The sequence below is a fragment of the Pongo abelii genome, chromosome X (genome assembly GCF_028885655.2).
Source record: "Pongo abelii isolate AG06213 chromosome X, NHGRI_mPonAbe1-v2.0_pri, whole genome shotgun sequence".
In the NCBI taxonomy this organism is placed as follows: Eukaryota; Metazoa; Chordata; class Mammalia; order Primates; family Hominidae; genus Pongo; species Pongo abelii.
This window is the reverse complement of record NC_072008.2, coordinates 117412058-117429527: the sequence shown is the minus strand read 5'-3', so window position 1 is coordinate 117429527 and position 17470 is coordinate 117412058. Positions and strand designations below refer to the sequence as shown.

Sequence of the window (17470 nt, the reverse complement as noted above, 5' to 3'; positions counted from 1 at the left end):
ATGTTCAGCACCTTTTCATATGCTTATTTGTCATTTGTATGTTTTCTTTTGAGAACGGTGTATTTAAATCTTTGGCCCATTTTTAAATTGGATTATTAGGTTTTTTCCTATAGAGTTGCTGGAGCTTCTTATATATTCTGGTTATTAATCCCTCATCAGATGGGTAGTTTGCAAATATTTTCTCTCACTCTTCACTTTGTTGATCATTTCCTTTGCTGTGCAGAAGTTTCAGCTTGATGTGACCCCTTTCCTCCACTTTTGCTTTGGTTGCCTCTACTTGTGGAGTATTACTCAGGAAATCTTTGCCCAGGTGGATATCCTGGAGAGTTTCCCCAGTGTTTTCTTGTAGCATTTTTATAACTCGAGGTCTTAGATTTAAGTCTTTAATTCATTTTTATTTTATTTTTCAATATGGCAAGATATGGGATCTAGTTTCGTTCTTCTGCATATGGATATCCAGTTTTCCCAGCACCACTATTGAAGAGACTGTTCTTTCTCTAACACATGTTCTTGACACCTCTGTTAAAAATGAGTTCACTGTAGGTGTGTGGATATGTTTCTGGGTTCTCTATTCTGTTCCATTGGTCTATGTGTCTGTTTTTATGCCAGTACCATGCTGTCTTAGTTACTCTAGCTCTATAGTATAATTTGATGTTAGGTAATGTGATTCCTCCAGTTTTGTTCTTTTTGCTCAGGATAGCTTTAGCTACTCTGGGTCTTTTGTGGTTCCATATAAAATTTAGGATTTTTTTCCTATTTTTGTGAAGCATGTCATTGGTATTTTGATAGGGATTGTATCGAATCTATAGATTGCTGAGGTTAGTATGGACATTTTAACAGTATTGATTGTTCCAATCCATGAACATGGAATATCTTTCCATTTTTTATGTGTCCTCTTCAATTGCTTTCATCAGTGTTTTGTAATTTTCATTGCAGAAGATCTTTCACTTCTTCGATTAATTCTTAGGTGATTAATTTTATTTGTAACTATTATAAGTGAGACTACCTTCTTGATTTCTTTTTCAGATTGTTCACTGTTAGCATGTAAAAATGCTACTGATATTTGCATGTTGATTTTGTATCCTGCAACTTTACTGAATTTGTTTAACAATCCTAATAGATTTTGGTGGTCTCTTAAGGTTTTTCCAAATAGAAGATCATATCATCTGCAAACAGATATAATTTGACTTCCTTCTTTCCATTTTGGATGCCCTTTATTTCTTTCTCTTGTCTGATTGCTCTAGCTAGGACTTTCAGTACTATGTTCAGTAACAGTGGTGAAAGTGGGCATTTTTGTCATGTTCCAAAGCTTAGAGGAAAGGCTTTCAGTTTTTCCCCATTCAATATAATACTAGCTGTGGGTCTGTCATATATGGCTTTTTTCATGTTGAGGTATGTTCCTTCTATAGCCAGTTTTTGCGGGTTTCATCATGAAGGGATGTTGAATTTTATAAAATGCTTTTTAAGCATCAGTTGAAATGATTATGTGGTTTTGGCTTTCATTCTATTATTATGATGTATCACATTCATTGGTTGTGTATATTGAACCATCTGTGCATCCCTGGAATACATCTCACTTGGCCGTAATGAGTGATCTTTTTAATGTATTGTTGAATTTAGTTTGCTAGTATTTTGTTGAGGACTTTTGCATCAATATTCATCATCACCCTTATTCACAGCAACCTCTCAGGGCTGTCTTCTGACATGTACCTACACTGCTCCATTGGTTTCTGACTTCTAATTATTGGCTTTATTTACCTCTTATTTATGGTCTTGCTCTTAATCTTTGTACTTAATGTTTATATTTAGTCTCCCCAGCTTGGAGTCTTACTTCTCTCCCAAGGACTTTGACTCTGACACACTCTTCTACTTCTCCTGCTCGCAAGTTTCTCTGGGCAATATACCTTAGTTTGAGAACCCTTAAACCTAATCTTTTCAATCTGCTTGAAAAGTGGCCTACGCTCCAAAAATGGGGAGGAGCATGTTTGAGTATATTTTACATACATTATTGTCATTTCCTCAGTTTTATTTATAACCCCTCCCTGGGTAATCTCATCCTTTATCACCTCCTAAATTTATGACTCCAGCCCAAACTTCTCTTCAGAGGTCCAGATCCATATTTTCAACTGCCTACTTAACATCTACACTTGGATGTCTCAGAGGCACTTCAAATTAAAATGTCCTAAATTGAATATATCTCTTTATCTGATTTTCCTCCACTGTTCTATATCTCAATAAATAGAGTCACCAGATCCTTGTTCAAACCAGAAATCTGTAAATCATTCTAGACTTTTTCTTCTTAATTATCCCACTTAGCCAGTTCATGGTCAAGTAATGCTGATTTTATCTTCTAAATCTATCGCAAAGATGTCCATTTCTTCTTTCACCTGAATCACTGCCATAGCATTTCTTCTGGCCTCCCTGCAACCTCCTTTGCCTTTTTTCAATCCATCCTCTATATTGCTGCCAGTGTTCTCTTCTCTACACTTATAATAAAGTAAAAAGTCTATAGCACTGCCCACTAAGGCCTGCATGTTCTGGTTCCTGTAAACCTTTCCAGGTTTCTGAAGACTTCTCTCCCTCACTCACTGTGCTTCTTCAAGTGTGTCAAGTTTATTTGATCTCAGAATCTTTACTCCTGTCATTCTCTCTATGGTATGTTTGCCTTACTCTCTCCTTTTACTCATTCACTAGACTTTAGCATATATACATATATATATATTTAGTAATGTCTTCTCTGCCACTCTAAGCCAGGTTAGGAAGCATCCCTTCCACTTTATAAGTGCCCAAGCACCTTATACTTCTTTATAACACAGTATTCTTGCAATTATGTGGTTGGTGTTATCCATCCTAGTAGGCTACAACCTTCACCGGGACACAGACTATGTGCTAAATAAATGTTTACTGAATGAATGAATGAATGAATGAATGAATGAATGAATGAATTTCTGTTTGTCATTTTTGCCAGATTGTAAACTTTTTGATTGCAAACTTTAGATTCCTGCAGAGCCTAGCCCAGTACGTTGTGTAATCTGTCTCTTTTATTCTCCTCCACATATATGTTTGATTTAATCAATAGATACTTGAATGAATTGGAATACCTGGAATTGCTCAAGTTATTCTTCAAAATCTCCTCACATATTTATTATGTGTATTTTCTTTTTCTACTTCACATATGTTCCATATTTTGTCTCCTTCAACAATTCATTCTTTGTGGCTACAGGAAGCTTTTTTTTTAGTTGGTAATTCTTTCCTTTTTTAATGTCATAGCATTTATTCTAGAGGGCAAATGGAATTGCTGTGTATACTCAAGGCATCATATAATTTTAAAGAACAACATTACCTTTACCTAAGATGAGGTGTTTTCATTTCTGGGAGGTGTTCTCATTTCTGGGAGGCAAGGGGAGAGATAGCAATCATGCATATGAAGAACTTGCATTGACTGTGAACATTAAATCCAATGATCAGATGATTGGGATTTGCATTGTTGGTAAAAACTCACCCATATTACTGCCTATTCTCTTCATTTATGTAAATTAAAGCTGCAGGGTTTGCCTTTGTGCAAACTTTCCCTCAGTCTGCAAATGTGTCTTGCCACACTACACAACTATTTGAAGAGATGGCAGAATTGTATTAATTTGTTTTGAATTATTAGACTCAAGGAGTTAATCACCCACAGAGCTCAATTGTTGTTTGAAGAACTTGGAGTGTTATAGAATGAATAGCTCTGAAATATCTCTTCAGTGCTCAGAAAGAAAAGCATGGTGGAATGAGTATTAAAATGGGAGTCCAAAGCCTTACAGTGTAATCTTGACTCTGCCTCTGTGTAACCACGAATGCCTCACAAATCTCTCTGTACCTGTTTTTTCTTTTGTCAAGCAGACTTCATGTTATCTCCACTCACTGCTCACAGGGTTACTGTGAGGATCAAATGAAGAAAGTACAAAATGGAAGCTACATTAAAAAAAAAATCTGGCCAGGCTTGGTGGCTCACGCCTGTAATCCCAGCACTTTGGGAGGTCGAGGCAGGTGGATCACTTGAGCCCAGGAGTTGGAGACCACATTAGCCAACATGGCAAAACCTCATTTCTACTAAAAATACCAAAAAAAGAAAAAAAATTAGCACGCTCCTGTAGTCCCAGCTACTTGGGAGGCTGAGGTGAGAGGATCGCCTGATCCTGGGAAGATGAGGCTGCAGTGATCCATGATTGGGCCATTGTACTGCAGCCTGGGTGATTGGAGTGAGACTCTGTCTCAAAAAAAAAAAAAAAAAAAAAAAAATCCTATCAGCAGAGGAATGTGGAAGGCTATTGGCACTTTAGATACCTTATCTCAATCTTCCCTCAGGTTACTCTTATTGACAGCTGGAAGTCATTCTTTTTTTTTCACAACTTACTACTAAACAAACAAATATACCAATCACTTAACAAGTGGAGAGAGAATCAAAGAGAGAATAAGAAAAAATGAGACCTCAAAATTATAAAAGTCCCACAAATGTGCAGTCGTTACAATTTATACTGGGATGAAGAGACTAATGTCATTCTCTTTACATTCTTCAGACAATAGATACGTGTTATCATCAAACCAGTCACTGTTTATTGTCCAGGGATCACAAATGACATGCTAAATATTAATGCAAATATATTTCCATTTTTATACAATATGAATCTATTTCAAACATTAATGATTTCAAACAAAAGAAAATCAATTTTTTATTCCACACAATTCTTCATTTTGTTAAAAAAAAGTTCTTTTGTACAAATGCAAGTGAATAAAATGTATTACTAAATATAACCATTGAAATGTATTAAAATGGATCCCTTATACCTACTTAGTAAGTATGGTGGGATCTGCAGCAGTCAAACTCAGTTATGAGTCCGAAGCTTCAGATTTGGCATGGATGGAAAGGTTAGGCTGGATGAATCATCTTTACTTGATTAACCTTAATATTTCCTACTTAATACATAATACATAATACATAAGCCTTTTATAATATACTTTGTTTTGTACAACCCATGATTCTGAAATATATGCAAAATATCTTTTAAAAAATTGGATTCTTTTTAAACATATTAGGAGAATTTACTATTTACAGAATTAATGTGGTGAGTCTTTGTATTAGGTTGAATTTTATGAAGTTGGTGATATTTGAGCATTTTTTGGCCTATAAAATGGCAATTTCATATGGTTCAGCTAATAAAAAGTGAAGAATTGTTCTTTTCATCTTAAAACAGAGTACACATATATATAAATAACCTACCTGTTTATATACTGGCTGATGTGCAATTTTGGAGGGAGTGGGGGTGGGGAAAGGCAATCCAAGTCAGCATTTCGAATAGAAGGATACATTCAAATTGTGCCCTCTGCTTACTCTGGCGGCCTTTTTGAGCAGTAATATATGTTAATACATTGGGGAATAAATATAATGTAAAAATTCTTTTCTTTACAGTAAGTTTGCTACAATAAAAACATTCAGTTTATTTTCCTAAAGATTAAATACCACGTGAGTCATTATAATGACACATCTTCTTGAAAGCATTTCCATTTATATTGTCACTGGAAATTGGGTGGGGAGTGTTATGCTGCTATTTTGGTGTAATCTGTGCTGTGTGCTTTGGTTAATGCTCAGTGACGAGCTGGATCCCCATGGGGTAGTTGTGATGAAAGAGGGTGGTAGTTTTCCATGTGAGTAACCTAATCATAAATTAGAAATCTTCATCCAAGTCAGTGCTTAAAAAGCAGTTTTATTCTCCTGAAATTTGGGTTGGGGAGGTCAGATGGGCAGAGAATAGATTTTCAGTCTGTATCTCTATTAGATTCAGCAACAAGGTATTTTGTATCTTGCTATTTACTGCTGTTGAAAGTATAATCAGTTCCTTCATTTATCCAGCCACTGACTTCTCAAATGTAAAGTGCATTCAAATACTGTGGGCACAAAAGGGAGAGCCTGGAATGAGAGAAGATGTGTGTTCTTAAGAAGTTCTAGGGGGGTGTTGCCAGTCTTGATGAAGTCCACGTTTGGCTGCCAAAGCTCAAATTTTAAAGGGTCCATTGAATCTGGGTGTTGAATAAACACACAACTTAGACCATCAAGGTGTAATAATGTGAGTCACTTTGAGTTTTGAAAAATATATTCCCTATCCAAGTCTTAGCCTATCTGCTAATTTGTTTTGAATGGTGCAGAATGCAGCTCCCATCTCTGACAGTGCACAGTTGTAACAGGTGTGGCAGAGTCAGTCTTACTGCTAAGTTTAGCTCTGCATGTGGGGATTTCACACTTGCAGCCCCTTGGAGAGAGGAGCATTGACAAATGACTGTGTATAAAAGTGGAAAGCACTTGGGAATTTCACTATCAACCTAGATTTAGATCAGAGAAAAAGGACCAATCTAAATTGGTTACAGACTACAAAGAGCTACATTTCTGGTGGAGGTGGCATTAATCTAACATCTATTTGATTTCTCTCTTACCATCATTACAGTCCCTGAGAGAGTACTCTGTGAAATTTGATGACCCCCCCTTTAGGTGCAAGAGATAACTTATTTTTTGTTTTAGCAAGTAGAATTTAACACAGGTGTGCTCGTCCTTTGGTGGCAAGAATATGACCAGTTTTTTAAATTCTGATTTGTAAATGGTACTCTTTTCCTTTGGTTTCCCTTTGAAAAGTTAGTTTTAAGAATTAAATTCTCTCCACACTACTGGCATACTAGGGCTACTTATGAGAATGGAATTTTTCAAAATATAATTCTCTTATAGATAATAAGTGAAACACTTCATCTTTTGGCAGGGATCAGGAAGGGAGGAACATTTTCTGGGAAACACAAATGTGACATTTGAGGACATTGATCTCAGTAAGTATTTGTTGGAGGATGTTGTTTAGTCCTTTCCTCCTTTGTCTCTCTCTCTTTTTTTTATACTCAGATCTAAAGAGTATAGTGATGACGAAATAGCTCTCTAATCACTTTTCAGCACAAAAACCCTGGGACTCAGAAGGCTTGAATGTTTTGTCCAAAGCCATATTCAACAACAGAATACCAACATCATTTTATTTCTGCTCTAAAGTACAGTTGAGTCTTGTTTGCAAAGGCACCTTTTGAACAAAGCTCATATTTGTGTGCAACTCTATCCTAGAGTGTGAGACGGAGAGAGAAAAAGACAAAGAAGCTGCATGAACAGAATTAATATGGATATAATATGCACATTTTTCTCTCTCTAGATGAGTTTGTTTACTAGAAACTTCTTTCTGAAAACTTGCTCTCTCAACTGAAACAGTTTCTTTAAATCTCCTCCTTTATTTGAAACAAACCGGATTGCCTAAGATGATCAAATCACTGCTGTTTAGGGAAAGGGCTTCTCTTCCATTAACTTCTGACATAATTTAACTTCGTGTAGAGGTGATTCTCTAGGATCAAAACACTAAATTAGAATTTGTCCTTTTCTTGGGATATCCTCTTTGAAGGATCAGCCCTTTCAAAAGCAAATCTTCTTTGTTTGTTTTTGGAGCTTCCAGGGACCCTGTGCTTCTTACAACCACTGCGCATGAATTTCTGTGGTCTGAGGTTTGTGCAAGGCCTAGGCACTGTTTGGTTACTATGGAAACCAGCCCTCCCAACCAGCTGTCATTTCCTATATTCCTTTCAGAGTGAGTCTTAAACGTTTTAGATAGCCCACAAGCAGAGTAAAGATGAAGAATAACACAAAGAAAACATGAACAGCTTGCTGTTAAATGAACAACTTGTGGATTCCCTACATGGGAAGCTTCATGCAAGAAAGCAAGCTCTCCTGGACATCCATATATAAGGGTTTACCCAGATCCACTAAATCTCACCTTCATCCTGGCTTTAGGGAGTGGGGATTCGACTCTGCATCTCTACATCTGTGAACTGAGGAACACTTTCTGTGCTGTCAGAGTTGATGGGCGAGATGACATGTTTGAGCCGAAGGAGCATTGTGAAGAGCAGGATGAGGAGAATGGCCAGGAGGCTCAGGAATAAGCCCACATACATGTACAGGTTGGAATACTTGTCTGAAGAGGTATCAACCTCTGTTGCCAGAGTGGGAAAATGGGCACGCCCAGTGAGATTTCCATGGTATTTAAAATGCGCCTCCATCATCACTCAAGACTTGAGTTGGTATGTGTTTCTATTTGATTTCTACTGCCCTTGAGGCATTTCACAGTCACTTAGACTGTCTCTAAATCTATTGGACGTGTTCTAACAATCCGGTAAAAACCAATCACTCTCAGAGCTCAGGCAATAGCACACAAGCAGAAAATGGTGATGCTATTTGACAATTGCAACACCCTATCTATCCTTCAGCACAGCAATCGCCCCTCTAATAGGTTTTATCAGAGCTTCTTAATCAATTTTTAAAAATACAAGTAATGTTTTATTTTCCACACTCCTACTTTTATATTGATTAAAATAAATATAGGTGAAACTGCTTTATAACACTGTTATTAGAACAAGAATCTTTTAGAGTATTATATCAGTCTTTTGCTCTGTTTTCACAGACAGAGAAAGGGCTCGTTTTGCCTATACCTAATCTGATGTGTGGACTAATTATGTGGACTTAATTGGGCTCTTCCGTGAGGAGACTATCTGAAGGCTTTTGTATACATCAGGCTCAGCTTATCTGAGTTTTCACCCCGTTTGTCTGTATTTCTGAACCTTCCCTAAGGATGGAGATTGTAAGGTTCCTGCCCAGCTGCACAGCTTGTAAGTCTAGAGAATGTGAGTTTTCTGTAGCTTTGTTGACATCCCTCACTGTAGGCTGGAGGGAAAGTGTTGTCAGACCTGGTAATTCTCAGGTGAGAGAGGTCTCAGAGATGCTGACAGCAGTAGGCCTAGGCTCAGGAGATTTGGCTCTTCAGATTCTCCAACAGATATTGATTTTCCTGAAAATCAAAAACAAAAATAAAAGATTCAGTTATCTCTAAGAAAAACAAATGGCAATGTATTTTGAAATAAAAATAAATTGATAAATTGCAAAATGGTTTGCTATATGCAAACTAATTTTAGAATGCTTTTTCTTCTCTGCAGAAAATAGCTTTTAAAAGGTTAAAGAAAAAAAATCACATCACTAAACAGCAGCTAATGACTAACCTAGATTAGAACAATGTTTTCTAAACCAACTGATCATAAGATTTACTTGGGGATACTTATTAATATACAGATCCTGGGCCCAAACCTAGACTTCCTGAATCATAATCTCCACAGTAGGGGCCTGGACACCACTCTAGAGATTCAGACTTTATTGGTCTGGGATGGGACCCAAGCACTGCTATTTAAAAAAAAAATAGCCACACATATTCAAAGTTCATGTTTAGAACGCCAAGTTAAATCATTTTGGAAGACTTCAGCAGTAAATAGTTGACCCTATTTACATAGTGGAATGCTTTTGCCCACAAAAAGAAGGTTCTATCTATACCAATGATGAAGGATGCATTTATTTGCTCAGAATAGGCACACCCTCTCAATTCCTTCTGGTCTAAAAACATTGGGGAAAAATGTCTATTTTTACCCCACATATCTAAATAAGAGAGATAGAAGAAAAGCAATGAAGTCTCTTCCAAGTAACTTCAAAGTGCAGCCAGGACTAAGAACCATTGATCTAGTTGAACCAGGAAAGCCTAGCACTGAAACAAAGGAATCCTAAGTTTAAGGAATTGTTTTTCAATTTCCATATCCCAGTGACAATTGTTACTTTAATGAATCAGGGGAATGTTCAGGAATGCAGGCTTCTTCCAATTTTGTTTTTGTTCTGTCTCTCTCATTTAGATCTGTAGAGTGGAAATAGACATTTCCCCCCAATAGTTGTAGACCAGAAGGAATTGAGAGGGTATGCCTATTCTGAGCAAATAAATGCACCGTATGCTTTATCGTTGGTAAAGCTAGAACCTTCTTTTTATTGGCAAAAATATTCCACTGTGTAAGTAGGGTCAACTATTCACTGCTGAAGTCTTCCAAAATGATTTAACTTGCCATTCTAAACATGAATTTTGAATATGGGTGGCTAAAATAAACAATATAAACAACCATCACCTGTCACACTTCTATGTGCAATAGTAGATTGCTAACAATGTAGCCTAGTTCTGTCTGTTGTTAACATACCCAAGGAGAGTTCGTAGAAATAGCTCCAATAGTCACATTATTTTTCCTATGATATTGAATTTTGCCCCCAGCTTGGGAACACTTCAGCTTAAAGTTTGTATTCCCTAGCCCACATTACTATACTTTCCATAATCCATATTTTTCTTAGTCTACCTACTTACTGTTCCTATTGCCCATACAGAATAACTTGGTTCATAAGAAACAAGAGCAGAGAGAGAGAGAGAGATAATATGTTTCCACTATATTTGGAGCAATGGTCTAGGAAACATTTTTCTATCCTTACAAGTACAGCTATTTTGATTTTTGATTAGCTGGGATCAAGGCCCAGGAATATGCATACTAAACGCAAGCCTTTCAAGTATTTCTTTGTATACTGAGCTTTGAGAGTTAATTATTGTTTTTTCTCTCTAGATAGCCCAGCTAAAGAATACAGCTAATCTATCTTATTGGTTGTTTGGAGGCTCTACTTTTAAAAGCATTTAAAACAGTGTTATGGGTTGAATCGTGTCACCCCCCAAAAAATGGTGAAGTCCTAACCCCCAGTAACTGTGAATGTAAACTTATTTGGAAATAAGACCTTGTAGATGTAATCAAGTCAATATATTAGGTTGGCCCTAATATAATCACTGGTGTTCTCACAAGAAGAGGAGAAGACAGAGGCATACAAGGAGAAGACAGAGGCAGAGATTACAGTGATGTATCCACCAGCCAAGGAATGCTGAGGATTGCCAGCAAATACCAGAAGCTCGAAGTGGCAAGGAAGGAGTCTACCATACAGATTTCAGAGAGTGCACAGCCCTACTGATGCCATGATTCCAGACTTCTATACTCCAGGCCTGAAAGAATAAATTTCTGTTGTTTTAAGTCACCTAGCTTATATAATTTTTTTAATGGCAGTTTTAGGAAGCAAATACATGGACTAATCACCCTGAAACCCTAGTGTTTTGGAACCTTTGGGGCAATGTTTCTCAGAGTGGTCAAGGGAAGTCCCTTCACCAGAATCACCTACAGGGTGTTTATTATGAATAAAAACACGGACCCTTTCCCAGACCCTTTCCCTTGTTTCTCAGATTAGAATCTCTGGGGACAGTATCCTGGAATCAATGTTTGAAACAAGTTACCCGCTTGTTTCTAAGCACACTCTTCAGGGAATGTTTTTCAGTCCTTGCTGTACTTTAGTATTACTTAGTATGCTTTTTGAAAATATATATAACTGGGTCTTTTCTTCAGAGTTTCTGATTCAGTAGCTCTGTATGGGGCATGAACATCTGTATTGCTTAAAAGCTCCACAGGTGATTCTGATATGCAGCCAGGGCTGAGAAACACCAGTCTACAAATAGAACAGAGCACTTCAAATCAGGACTCTAACAGTCCCAGACAGCCCACACAGCTCAATTGCTTCACTATGTATTCAAAGTGCTTCATATATAGGTTGTCAGTCTGACTGGCCTTCCTCCTCACCACTTCTCCCAGCAGCTCCTTTCCTTAAGAATGGTAGTAACCTAGAGATAAGAGCTTAATGGATTTTTCACCCGTGTATCGCCTAAGTTACTTTTTTACCTGCCTTCCAGAAAAGAAGGGTAAGGAAAAATAAACACTCACTGCTAGTGCAAGCCAAGTGGGAGAAACCTCTACACTATTCTAGTATCTTTATACTCCCTTTTGGAACCCAAGTACACAGAATCAGGTAAGTCATACTCCTTGGTTTATGGCACATTGTCATCATTGGTAAATTTGAGCCCTTTTTATTCACTTATTTAATAATATATCGAACACCCACGGACAAACATCTGTGGGCAAACATCTACCAACTTTAAGATTGAGAATAACTAATAATTTACACGACATCTACCTATGCTCCTCCCATCTCATCCTCTTACCTATCCTTCTCCAGAAATAACCAATAACCAATATTCTGAATTTTGTGACTCATTACCTTCCTTTTATTTACACACACACACACACACACACACACACACACACCTATGCCTAAACAATGTTAGTATTATTTGTTTTGAACTTTATAAAAAAAAACCAAACTGTAATCTTCAACTTGCTATTTTATTCTATATTTTATTACTATACAATTTATTTATAACTAGTCTAGTGGAATGAAAAAGGAAAAAGAAATAAAACGCTGGAAGTCCGCATGTTGCCTTTGGATTTTACTTCATTCTCCTTAGCTTGACATTTAAGGCTGTCAATGCCTTGGCCCTGGCTTACCTTAATTCCTTCCATTACCCTCTTTCCAATAAAACTGTAACGCTCACTCTTACCTACTTCCCTTCTTCCATATTTCTGTTTGACCAGTTCCTTCTATCTTCACACACCTCTGGGTGAGGAAATACTACAATTCTTCAAGATTCAGTTCATGAAGCTCATCTTGACTTTCCACCTTAACCCTGATTTCCACAATGCTTTGTATTTCTCCTAGAGGAATTAAATTTGATAAATATTGCAGATATCTAGTTGATATGTTTTCTTCTAAATTCTAATTTACAAAATTCTTGAGGATCATTTTCAGCAGTCTATCCCTTATACAGCTTTGCTTGCAGTAGCTGCTCAAGAATTATTGAATAAATGCATGGGTATGATGAAGAAATGTACCTAACATTTACAGTTCAGAGAGAAGCATGGTCTTATCTCTGATCCGATTGCTAATATAGCTTGGAGAAGAACATAACTTTCTCTTTTCTTTTTATTCCGTTCCCCCACTGTTCAATTTCTTATTGGAGACTAAATTCCAGATTATAATCTAGAATTAAGAAATTATCACCTTGTTAGAAACTCTGTTCATGAAGTGCTATTTCAGTTACAAGATTTTAAAGGAAAACTACATGGGATGGGTTAGATTTTAAATTTAAGTTTTAGAAAGTTCACTTGTGTCTGCAGATAATTTTCGATAACAATTGATAGTACATTTTCTGCCTCCTATACAATTGACCCTGAATCTTCCTTAGGTCTGAATACTTATTCAATATTTATTAGAATTCTATGAAGCTTGGAGAAGCTTAGAGAACAATGATCTCAGCTACCCTTGTCAATTTCTTTAAACATTTTCTTTGAAAGTTTGGAAAACTAACTAATCACATATTTCTTAAAGCCTCTACAGTCTTCAGGAGACCAAACAGTCTGGTCAATTTAGGGAGGTTTATCAGTTTAATTCCTTAAATCCATTAAGGACTTTGAAATGAATAAATGCAACATTAGATATTAGGAAATCCTCTTTTTTGTTACTCTGGTCCTATATCTGTGACTACTTCTCATAAAAGCTTTTCAAACAGGATTGTCATGGCTCTCTTTGCTAACTAATTAATGAGTTGCACAGATAATATGATTGCTCTGTTAAAAGCTCTGCACCATTTGGAAAGAAAAACAACCATGCAATTTCAAAAGGAATTCAAATTCTATTAATTCTGAAGGATATGATTTTTTGTGGAAAGAATTATTTTAGTATCCTGCAGTTCTTTCTGGAAAGCTCATGCAATAAAAATCAGTTTCTAGTCTTTGTAAAAGTGATTGAAAGCTGTTGAGGGAAAAGGAGGAGAGTGAGGAATGGAAAAGGGGGTAAGGAATTAAGGAAAGAAAGAAAGGAAGATAGAGGAAGAGGGAAGGGAGAGAGGAGGAAAAGAAAGAAATGTGAGAAATGAGTAAAGACTATGAGGGATGTGGGATGGAGACAAGATGGGGCAGGAAATGAGTGATTATGAGGGGGAGAAGGAAGGGAAGGAGGTAATACTGAGAAAGAATGGAGGAAAAAAAGAGGAAGGGAAGTTTGGGGGAAAGGGAAAAGAGAAAGTGTTTAATTTAATAACTGGTCAATGTCCAATATTAACTTGTACATCTGGTTTACCTCACTTCTAATGTAAACCAAAATACTCAGAAGTGACATGAATGCACCTTTGGTTTTCTAATTGCATATTTTGTCATTAATTTGGTAAATAAAATCTTAGTAACAAAAAAAGTCTTGTGTTTTTAGTATAAACATTGAAATGTCAAGTTCTCACTAATTTTTGACATCAGCATAGTATATATAACCTCATAGGAGCAAAATAACATACACTCCTAGATCATGAATTTTGCTCCCCAGAATGATAAGGGAATAGCTTTCTGCATCAATCAAGCCCGAGAGGGATTCCTTGAGTGAAACTTATTTGTAACAAGAGCAACCAAGTTCTGCACAGGCCTCCAAAAGCACATTAACATTTCTTTGGCAAACATTTACTGAGTGCCAATCAAGTTCCAGACACTTTGTTAGGTGCTGGAGATATAAAATAAGTGTACCCTGATCTCTATTTGGTTCTCAGGGTGCTCCTAGTAGTTACTTTTATTTTCTTTAACATGATAAGGTTCTGGGAACAACCCACTGGTAATTTTACATTTTTCTGCATGACACCTGCCTGTATAATTCCAGAGCTGAAATCTCACCAAGTAGTTAAGGAAAATGTTCAGTGGAACAATTCAGAAAAGAAATTCAAAACTATCAACTGCTATCAGCTTTTAAGAGTTAATACATTCTATTTATATTTATCTTCCTAGCTGAGGAGAAAAAACTAAGAGAGAGAAGTGTATCTAGTTCCACATCACCCTATGAAAAAACGATTCCAGCAGCAAATGCTTCTTCAGTGGCTGGAGCCATTAAGTAATAAGCTTGCTCAAGTAGGAGTTGCTGTATCTTCTGCAGCAGATGGTGCCTATTTGTCACACCTGCCGATAAATAAAATAATGCCTCTCACTTCACCAGGAATAACATCGTAATATTTCCAAATATTTCTTACCTCTCCCGGCCCACAGTATGAATGGGATTGGTCACTTAAGTATTCCTTTTGAAGCTTTCACCAACAGGTAACTTGTTCAGGAACATCTCTGGAATAGCTGGAAAATAGAATGAAAGCCTTGTTTTGCCAAAGAAGCAGGACTATGTTCATGCAAAGTATGGTTTCTCTTTCATCTTCCTAAAGAGTAATCCCTTTGCAGAAAAACAGAAAAACACCTTCTATTACTTAAAATGTCACTTAAAATGTCAGTTACCACTTACAGCTTCAGAGTGCAGCTTCAGATGCCTGCTCCTTATAAGCTCTGAAAAGCAAAGAGAAGTCTGTTTGGATGTGTGTGTGCCCTCTGGAACATTTGAATGAAAGCAGCTTGAATTAGTCTAAGTCCCCAGTTCCTCTTTCGCAGGCAACAGTTTAGAGTATGCGGGAAAGGTAGTGATTCAGCTCTGCTCTGTCTCAGCGGTGTGGAGAGGGAGGAGATAAGAGAGGCTGAGAAGCAAAGTTTGTATAAGCTTTCTACTTTAACCCCTTCGAGGCTTCCTCATGAATCTGTAAGACTAGCTGAGGCTCCCTATCTTTATAAAAGCTGTTTCATATGTCAGTTAAGAGGATCAAATCTCTAGCTAAATTCAAGAGGTTTTTCATCCTGGGTCTTACAGTAATATATGCTTAGAATTGAAACCAAACATTCCAGGATGTGATAGTGCTTAAATAATTCCATCTTTACAAACAGAATGTTTGCATGTGTATATTTCCAGGTTTGAAAAAGATTTTTTAGGCACCAACTTAATACATTTGATTTAAATATTTTGTGGAAATTTAACATCAGCCTGAGTTTCTGGTTGGGGTTCTAAGATTAAAGTAGAACATTTTCTAAGTAGTCATATCTAGCCAGGGTATATATTCCACTATAAGTTATTCATCCATTTGTAGTTAAAGGCCCTTATCATCTTTTACATATTGTGGCAGGAGGAAGGAGATTAACATTTCTTGAGTGCCTACTCTATATCAAACATTTAACATAAAGAACTTAATTTAATCCTCACAACAGCCGTGTGATTTGGGTATTATGATCCTCATTTTACAAACGGGAAACCTGAGACTTAGAGAGAAAGTATATCATGTACTTTAGTAAGCCTAGAGCCAGCACTGGAAAACAAGGCTATGTGATCCCAAAATCTCTGCTGTTTTCTCTGTAGCAGTGTTTCTTAATCTTTGTGGATCTTGGATTCCTTTGAGAGTCTAAAGAAAGCTACAGACCTTCCCCTTCCTCAGAAATAGGGATAAAATTTCTGTGCTCCATGGCCTCCAGGTTAAGAACAGCTGAATGTCCCCATGTTACTTCTCCAATATTATACCATCATTAGTGCATTGTTCATCCAACAACACATGATCATAAACAATTTTTATTGTGGTATCAATAATCACAATAGTATTAATTATAGTGTCATGCCAATCTTTAAGAAATTACTGCAGTGATTTTCACTTTATTCCCAAATTCTCCTTAACAATTCTTGCATACTATGTCTTTCCATTTCCCTCATTCCAGTGGTTAAAATAAGTTGAGGCTGTCCTTGAAATCCTTGCCTTACCAGCATATTCTAGTAACTTCTTTCTCAAACTGTGGAATATGCTGGTGTTTCTCAAACTACAGTAGTATGCTCGAGAAAGTACAGGATAAACATAGTGTATTTTCCTAGATGATTGAATTTACTTGAATATTTGGACAAGGAGAACGTAGATAGTTTAAGTGATAATTTTAAACATAGTTTATATGATAATAAACACATAGAATAGAATGCAAATTTATACATTTTTATGATCAAGCATGAGATTTCAGAGATATTTTGCACTTGTGGTAGGGCCTCTTTGGGCCACCCAGACTTCCCCAGGGATATGTGTTCACTCTTCTCTGCCATTCGGGACTTTTGGATGAAAAAGTTCAAAGATCATGGTGTAGCAGAAAGATCAGGGACTTAGAAATCATATTGACCTGGGTTTTCACCTTAGCTTTGATCTATATTTTCTGGATTACCTTAAGAAGGTCAATTAATTTTTCTGAGACTCAGTTTTCACCTATAAAAGAGGGAAAATTATAAAAGGGGGGTTAGATGAGAAAATATCTCTAAAGCATACGCTACAGATGCTCAACAAATCTTAATGCTGTTGCTTCAAATTGGCAGATATCAATAGACAATGAGGCTACGTGAATCTAACCGGAGGTTTCACCATGGATAATTGACCTTTTCTTACCTAATTAGAAAAAATAAGCCTTATTTAACATAATATAAAATTCGAGTTTCCAGGAAGACATAATTAATGACCTACAATAGTTGGGAATTCCAAAGCCAGGTCATCATATACAAAATTTACAATGGAAGTACTCCAGAAGAGGCTCCAAGAAATAAAAGGGAGTCAGATTGTGAAAGGGAGTGGGAAGGGAAATTTGTGAAAATGTTTCTTTGCCCGGAGCTGTTGCCAGGCCAAGACTCCACTCCACCTTCCACAGAAGTAGAAGCCTAGTGGGTATTTCACTGGATTACTCATAGAACTTGACATTTATTCCCTGCAATAGAAGGGCAGCG

General features: G+C 36.8%; 1 protein-coding gene and 1 non-coding gene across 2 annotated transcripts; both read right to left on the bottom strand.

Annotated features, from left to right (window-relative positions):
• Positions 1-4573: 4573 nt before the first annotated feature.
• SERTM2 (serine rich and transmembrane domain containing 2) lies at positions 4574-8705 on the bottom strand. The gene has a single exon (XM_063721183.1). The coding sequence runs from the start codon at positions 8110-8112 to the stop codon at positions 7840-7842; it is 273 nt and encodes a 90-aa protein (XP_063577253.1). The 5' UTR covers positions 8113-8705; the 3' UTR covers positions 4574-7839.
• LOC100938038 (uncharacterized) lies at positions 4725-15347 on the bottom strand. The gene is made up of 5 exons (XR_002913042.2): positions 15149-15347; positions 14889-14985; positions 12387-12540; positions 8794-8894; positions 4725-7400 (listed from the first exon to the last, which is right to left on the bottom strand). It is a non-coding gene; the product is annotated as an uncharacterized LOC100938038 (transcript).
• Between the last annotated feature and the right edge of the window lie 2123 nt (positions 15348-17470).